The following is an 8140-nucleotide window of genomic DNA, read 5'->3' as shown; positions in this document are numbered from 1 at the left end:
CGGGGGGGGGTGCTGACTGCTGACAGGGACAGGCTTTCTTTTTAGGAGGGTGGAAGTTCCAAAACTGACTGTGGTGATGGGTGCCCGATTGTGCATATACTAAGAATCATGGAACCATACACTTTAAATGGTTGAACTGTATGGTATATAAATCCTACTTCAATGAAGCTATTAAACAAAAACACAGACAACTGCGCTTAGCCTGGGTAGGAGGCCTCTGAAGTTAGTAGAGGGAAAAGGGGGTAGTTTGATCCCAAACTTCTATGCAAGAAAAGCACCAAGAAGCAAAGCTGAAGGCGGCACTGGAGCCCCTCCCTCCACCAGGGGAAGTGGGCCGAGACCCCGCTGAGGGGACAGAAGCCCGAGCAAGGCTGCTCACAGCAAACCGGGAAGACATTCCGCCTCGGTCTTTCAGACAAGTGAACTGATTTACTCAAGATATTTTTAATTCGTTAAGATACCCAGCATTCCGTAGCAATCGGTCTCACTCCCCGCTGCCCTCGGAGCACCCAGACAAGCAGCATCAGGGTCACTGTGGGGGGGACACGGCGACAGAAGCCCGGGAGGAGCTCGGGGCCACCTGCGGTATCCTGTCCCCTCCCAAAGCACCGTCAGGTGGGATCCAGGGTGGGGCTCAGCGTCCAGGAGCCCAGGAGAGGCCACGGGGACCCACAGGCCAGGAAAGGCAGGCCCAAGGCGGGCCACCCTGCGGCCCAGGGGAGCAGAGGCAAGGTTCCCAGGAGCGGACTCCCCCGGGCAGCTGGCCACCACACTCCCAGCCTGGTGGGTCGTCACAGCCCATCTTTCCATCCCCCGGGGGACTTGCCGAGAGAGAGGGGGCGGCCAGCAGTGTGACCCGTCTGTCGCATGAGCTGGGCGCACAGGCCAGATGTGAGCTCCCTCCAGAGCACGTAACAGGCGGGGCTCACTCACAGGGTTGGGACGGCCGCCCACACCCGGCCCTCGGCGCCCTCTCGCCTCATCTGTCTGTCGGGCCGCTACTGTACCAGCCGGTAGGTGATGTACCTGCCTGCAGTCTCACTGGGCCGGATGATCTTCACCACCTGCAGAGGCAGGAGAGCAGGTGGGCTGGCTCCCGGGACCCGAGGTCCCTCCTGCCCTGCTCAGAAGCCTGGGCTCTGAAGGGGGCTGGAGGTGGGCCCAGCTCCTCCCTGGGAGGGGCTTCTCACCTGCCCTCGCTTTATCCCAAAGTAACGTGCCACGGGGTCTCCCGCCTGGATCCTGGGCAGCTGGTTCTCTCGGAGTTTACTGAGAAGCAGGTAAGGGAAAAGGCCTCGCTGGACTGACTGGGGGCGTTGTGGGGAGAGCTATAGGGGAGAGGAGCCAGGCCCAGCCGGGGGCCAGAAAGGATACTACCGGGCCAGCAACTCCGTCACCTCCTCCTTGGTCATGACAACGTGCTCTGGGACCAGCTGTGAGAAGAGAACCTGGGTCTCCACAGGGCTGCGACAGACGCCACAGGCCCTCCAGATGAGGGGTGCAGCATGGGCCCCAGGCATCTGCACAAGTCCTGACTCCACACTGGGACGGGGGTCCTGGAGCCTACACCCCTAGCTGTGCAGATGGGCCGCAGGGCACAATCCTGGAGCTCCGAGGCTCCTGGGGACATGCAGATTCCACCCACCCCAAGCTCCTGACTCTGCAGGCTGGGTGGGCCTGGGAACCTGCCCTCCTAGCAAGGCCCCAGCTGCTCCTGGCCCAAGGGCCACACACCGAGACCCCGGCCCACCTTCTTTCCACAATGAAGGGGCTCCCAGACTCGCCTCCCCAAGACCTGGATGTCCGCCAACCCTGAACAGGTGAGGGGCCTGGGGGGCAGGAGGCGGGTCTCCAGTCTCATCCCCTACCCCTACCTCATGCTCCGTGATGTTGATGAGTAGCTCCTGCTGCAGAAACTGCTCCAGGATGTACTTGGGGGCCATGTCGACCAGGGACTGGAAGAGACACCGACCCTCAGGCACAGCTGAGGCGGCCACCTGCCCCCTGCACTGGCCCCGGGCCCACCCACCACGACCTTCCTTGCAGGCAGCTGGCACCCGGGAAGCTGCGCGGGTCCTGCGTCATACATCAGGAAAACCCACCTCAGTGGGTAGGGTTTCCACTTGGGGAGAAGCCCACCCCGCCCCTCCCAGGCATTCAGCACATTACCGAGGCCTCGGTCTCATTGCAAGAAGGGTGAGGGCCCGTCTGTCAAAATGCTCCCACGGTTTCTGGGAGCTGGTGCGGCAACCCCTCCCTGGACCCCACAGCCTGTGTCCCCTTGTTCACACGGGGACAAAGGTGCTCGCCAGCTGCCCATCCCAACCACCAGCCTCCACTCAGGCCAGTCCAACCCCACAGCCGGGGGCCGGAGGCGGCGGGCACCCACCTGCTTGGCGGAGGGCGTCATGCCCTGCTGTACCACGATGAGGGCCCGCGTGATGTTCTCCTCTTGCATCCGCTGGCAGTACACCTTGATGGTCTTGATGCCCACCTTGGGCTCCTCTGCAGACCAAGCACAGGCTGGTGGACACTGGCCACCCCCCGCCCCCCGGCACCTGGGTTCTAGCCCACCCCTGCCAAGGCGCTGCAGTGCCACTCCCCCACTGGGGCCTCGGCCGCCCGTTTGCAGAGTGAGAACCCGGCTGCCAGTCCCAGAACAGGGCGCTGGCTGCCTGCATGTCACATGGGAGCTGAAAGGTGCCCTGGGCCCCGGACCTAAGGGACCTCTTTCTGGAAGTGGGGTCTGGGAGTCTGGGTCTGCGCAGTGCCTCAGCGGTTCTGAGGTTTGGGAAGTCCCAGACTAAGCAGTTTGTTTAGTCCAGGGGCCCACGAGACAAGGGCTGGGGTGTTCAGAGTTGAGTGGAGGTGAGACGACCCGGGGAGCACGGTCCCAGCACGGAGACAGCCCACGCAGCTCCTCGCTGCCAGCACCGGGGGTCCTCACGGCCTCGGCAGCACGCGGGGCCTAGGGCCTGACACGAGAGAACGGCTGGACCCTAGTAGCCCAGCAGGTTGGCGGCTGGGGCAGCCCCGGAGTCCGTGTGCAGCACGTCCGCTGCCTCTCGCTGTTCTCCTCACACCCCACTCCACCGACCCGCACTGCCCTGTCCCCGAAGTCCCTCTGTTGGAGTCCTGACCCCCAGGAACCTCAGAATGAGACTGTGTTTGGAAATGGGGTCTTTAAAAAAGTAATTACGGTAACACAAGGTCATGAGGCTGGGGTCCTTAAGAGATCAGGACACAGACACACAGGAAGGGACGAGCATGTGAGGACACAGGGAGAAGACGGAGGTCTACACACCAGTGAGAGGTCCCCAGCACTGGGAGAGAAGCACTGTCTGTTTATGCCCCTGGTTTGTGGGGTTTTGTTACAGCAGCCGTGCAAACTAACACAGGCAGGGACCTCAACCCTGTGCCACGGCCCATCTGAGACAGCAGGACACCCCCACTGTCAGTAAAGACCAGGAAGTGAGGTGGCCCCACCCCCGAGATGGCACCACGGGAGGCACCAAGGTCTACAATAAATACGTTTCACACACAGGGGACACTCTTCCTAAAAGTGCCACCAAAAAAAAAAAAAAGTGCCATAGATTCATCCCAGGGTCACAAGGATGCTTCAACATATGCAAATCAATGTGATACACCACATCAACGAAAGGAAAGACAAAAACCACACGACTGTCTCAACAGATGCAGAAAAAGCATTTGATAAAATTCAACATCCATTCATGATAAAAATTCTTATGAAAGTGGGTATAGAGGGAATATATCTCAACATAAAAAAGCAATTCATGGATCTGCAGCTAAGACCCAGCACAAATTACCCACGACATTTTTCACAGAACTAGAACAAATACTCTTAAAATTTACATGGAACCATAGAAGACCCAGAATTGCCAAAGCAATCCTCAGGAAAAAGAAAAAAGCAGGAGGCATAACTCACCCAGACTTATAATACTACTACAAAGCTACAGTTTTCAAAACAGCATAGTACTGACACATAAAACAGACATGGATCAATAGAACAGAATAGAGAACCCAGGAATAAACCCACACAGCTATGGTCAATTAATCTTCAACAAAGGAAGCAAGAATGTACAGTGGGGAAAAGTCTCTTCAGCAAGTGGTGTTGGGAAAGCTGGACAGCCACATGTAAATCCATGAAGTTAGACACTCCCTCACATGATATACAAAAATAAACTCAAAATGGCTCAAAGATTTAAATGCAAAACATGAGGGAACTTCCCTGGTGGTCCAGTGGTTAAGAATCTACCTTCCAATGCAGAGGACATGGGTTTGATCCCGGGTCAGGGGACCAAGATCCCACATGCCGTGGGGCAACTAAGCTCGTGCGCCACAATAGAGGCCTCATGCACCTTAGCTAGAGAGCCTGCGTGCTGCAAACCACAGAGCCCACGCGCTCTGTAGCCTTCACGCCACAACTACAGAGCCCACGTGCCCTGGACCCTGCGTGTCACAACTACAGGAAAAAAACCCGCATGCCACAACTAGAGAGAAGCCCGCGCGCCACACTGAAGAGCCTGTGCACTGCAACGGAAGATCCCGCATGCCTCAATGAAGATCCCACATGCTGCAACTAAGACCCAACGCAGCCATAAATAAACAAACAAACAAATCTTAAAAACAAACTAACAAACAAAAACAACTAAAAACAGTGTTGCCATTTGACCCAACAAGCCCACTCCTGGGCATATATCCAGACAAAACTATAATTCAAAAAGATACATGCACCCCAGTGTTCACAGCAGCACCATTCACCATTGCCGAGACATGCAAACAACCTAAATGTCCATATGAATCATAAAAAAGCAATTCATGGATCTGCAGCTAAGACCCAGCACAAATTACCCACGACATTTTTCACAGAACTAGAACAAATACTCTTAAAATTTACATGGAACCATAGAAGACCCAGAATTGCCAAAGCAATCCTCAGGAAAAAGAAAAAAGCAGGAGGCATAACTCACCCAGACTTATAATACTACTACAAAGCTACAGTTTTCAAAACAGCATAGTACTGACACATAAAACAGACATGGATCAATAGAACAGAATAGAGAACCCAGGAATAAACCCACACAGCTATGGTCAATTAATCTTCAACAAAGGAAGCAAGAATGTACAGTGGGGAAAAGTCTCTTCAGCAAGTGGTGTTGGGAAAGCTGGACAGCCACATGTAAATCCATGAAGTTAGACACTCCCTCACATGATATACAAAAATAAACTCAAAATGGCTCAAAGATTTAAATGCAAAACATGAGGGAACTTCCCTGGTGGTCCAGTGGTTAAGAATCTACCTTCCAATGCAGAGGACATGGGTTTGATCCCGGGTCAGGGGACCAAGATCCCACATGCCGTGGGGCAACTAAGCTCGTGCGCCACAATAGAGGCCTCATGCACCTTAGCTAGAGAGCCTGCGTGCTGCAAACCACAGAGCCCACGCGCTCTGTAGCCTTCACGCCACAACTACAGAGCCCACGTGCCCTGGACCCTGCGTGTCACAACTACAGGAAAAAAACCCGCATGCCACAACTAGAGAGAAGCCCGCGCGCCACACTGAAGAGCCTGTGCACTGCAACGGAAGATCCCGCATGCCTCAATGAAGATCCCACATGCTGCAACTAAGACCCAACGCAGCCATAAATAAACAAACAAACAAATCTTAAAAACAAACTAACAAACAAAAACAACTAAAAACAGTGTTGCCATTTGACCCAACAAGCCCACTCCTGGGCATATATCCAGACAAAACTATAATTCAAAAAGATACATGCACCCCAGTGTTCACAGCAGCACCATTCACCATTGCCGAGACATGCAAACAACCTAAATGTCCATATGAATGGATAAAGAAAATGTGGTACATATATACAATGGAATACTACTCAGCCATAAAAAAGAATGAAATACTGCCATTTGCAGCAACATGGATGGACCTAGAGATTACCAAACTATGCCAAGTAAGTCAGAAAGACAAATATCATATATCACTTATATGTGGAATCTAAAAAGATGATACAAATGAGCTTATTTACAAAACAGAAAGAGACGCCCAGACATAGAGAACAGATGTGTGGATGCCAAGGGGGAGGGGGCTGGGGGAGGGATGGATTGGGAGTTTGGGGTTAGCAAATACAAACTATTATATGTAAGATGGATAAACAAGGTCTTACTATACAGCATAGGGAACGATATTCAGTATCCTGGGATTAAACCATAGTAAAAAAGAATATGAAAAAGAACATATATATATGTATGTATATATTTTTATAACTGAGTCACTTTGCTGTACGGCAGAAATTAACACAACGTTATAAATCAACTGCACCTCAATAAAATAAATTTTTTTAAAAAGTGCCACCTGGGTCTGTTGAATAAGCATTTTCTGCCCACTCCTTTGATTCAAGGCACTGGGGTAGGCCCCCAAGGTGCTCATGACCCAACAAGGCCCCCTAAACTTTGGGACTTTAGAGCCAGGCTGCCTCAGTGTAGGACGTGCAAAGACAGAGGAACACAGGGGTCCTGGGACACCCTTGGTGCTGGGGGGGTTGTCTTCACTCAACCCAGGGCTCAGAGGGGGGTTCCCAAAGAGGAGGCACTTGAGCTCAGTCACCAGGGACGATGGATGGACACTGACCAGGCAGGCGAGGGGGGAACCGGCAGGGACGAGACAGGGCAGGAGTCCTGCAGCAGCGCAGGAAGGGCAAGCGCTGGGAGCAGAAGCTGGGCTGACAGGTGAAGGCAGGGAGGACCCAGGGGCCCAGCTGGGTGATAACCCTGGTGAGAGAAAAGGGTTGAGGAAGAGAGAATGGGGAAGGTGACCGAGAAGAGGAAGCTGGAAAAGGAGTCCCCACAGCAAGGAGGGCGAGGGGGCAGAAGGATGAGAGCAGGCAGACTCTGGGTCACAAGGCAGGTGGCTGCTAAGAACTGGCCCTGAGCTGCCCCTCACCTGGGAAGAAGACGAACATCTGGTCAGTGGGGTCATCGTTGTGGGCCACCAGCACCGTGAGGTCTGTGCGCCGAGGCCTCCCTTCACTGGGCTTGTCCCCAAACTGGGCCTTGAACTCCTCCAGCGTCTGGTCCAGCTCGTCCTGGGTCACCAGGTAGCCACGATCGTGGCACAGCTGCAAAGAGAAAGGACCAGGTGACCCCAGGGCGGAGGGGGGACGGCAGCAAGAGCTCGGGGTAGGCGAGGCCACTGCAGAGGAGACCCGGACAGAGCTGGGACGTGAGGAGGGCTGTTGAATGCAGAGCCAGGCCCCAGGGTCTGGGGCAGACAGGGACAGCTGGCTGGGAGGGTGCTGCTAGGCTGGCTGGGCAGATTCTGGTTGGAAAACCAGGCAAAGGCCTGAGGGTCAGCAGTTCTAGGTCCTGCCTCAGAAACTGGGGCTCTGAGTGCGTGCACTAGATGAGGACCCAGACAGAGAAAGGAAGGTTGGAATCGCTACCCAGCCCAGCCCTGCCCCCACCCCCTTTCCTCGGCCAAGTCTTCCTCCAGAGCCCTCGGTCTCCTCTCCCAGGGACCCCTGACACTGTCAACCAGAAGCACACTTGCTCCGGCCCTGTCTTTGGGCAGCTCTGCAAAGCGGCAGAGAGGCTGGGGGCCACCACCCGGCCTTAGCCCAGCAGGATTCCCGGGAGGGTGGGTGCTCTTGATCAAGGCTGCAAGCCTCCGTGGCATCACACTGGTCCCCTCCCAAGGGGTGGATTAAAGAACGAGGCACACAGAGAACGCTGGTATGACCCGGCCCCGGCCCGAGTAATTCAAAGTTGGTGGCTGGGACATCTAAGTAGCCACCAGACAGCGGTCAGAGAAGCCCACCAGGGTTCCTTCCACCCCCACGACCCCGGGATTCTGCGTTATGCACTTGAGGTGGTGCCGATAAGACAGTCTGGGACCTGGGACCTTTTGCTGTAGCCCCTGCACCTGGGCAAATGTCTCCTCCAGCAACAGAACACCCAGAAACTATATGTAAGGGACTAGAAATAACTATGCACATGCGCAGTTGGGGCAAACAAGCACCAAGATACAAAAAGGCCAAGAAGAGAAAAAACAACAACAAAAACCAAAAGGGCTTCCCTGGTGGCGCAGTGGTTGAGAGTCCGCCTGCCGATG

The 8140-nt window shown here is 54.7% G+C and overlaps 1 protein-coding gene across 1 annotated transcript in view; it reads right to left on the bottom strand.

Moving 5' to 3' along the window:
- Positions 1-998: 998 nt before the first annotated feature.
- The window catches only part of POLR2E (RNA polymerase II, I and III subunit E), an 8097-nt gene continuing 955 nt past the window's right edge, over positions 999-8140 (bottom strand). Inside the window, exons 2-7 of the mRNA XM_007460396.1 lie at positions 6974-7148; positions 2390-2505; positions 1875-1955; positions 1375-1433; positions 1191-1269; positions 999-1064 (exon numbers count right to left, since the gene is read on the bottom strand). Of these exons, the coding sequence (XP_007460458.1) occupies positions 999-1064; positions 1191-1269; positions 1375-1433; positions 1875-1955; positions 2390-2505; positions 6974-7148 (576 nt within the window). The remainder of the gene's footprint in view (positions 1065-1190; positions 1270-1374; positions 1434-1874; positions 1956-2389; positions 2506-6973; positions 7149-8140) is intronic.

Source organism: Lipotes vexillifer, unplaced genomic scaffold (assembly GCF_000442215.2).
Source record: "Lipotes vexillifer unplaced genomic scaffold, Lipotes_vexillifer_v1.1 scaffold225, whole genome shotgun sequence".
In the NCBI taxonomy this organism is placed as follows: domain Eukaryota; kingdom Metazoa; phylum Chordata; class Mammalia; order Artiodactyla; family Lipotidae; genus Lipotes; species Lipotes vexillifer.
This window is presented reverse-complemented; position numbering and strand designations above follow the sequence as displayed.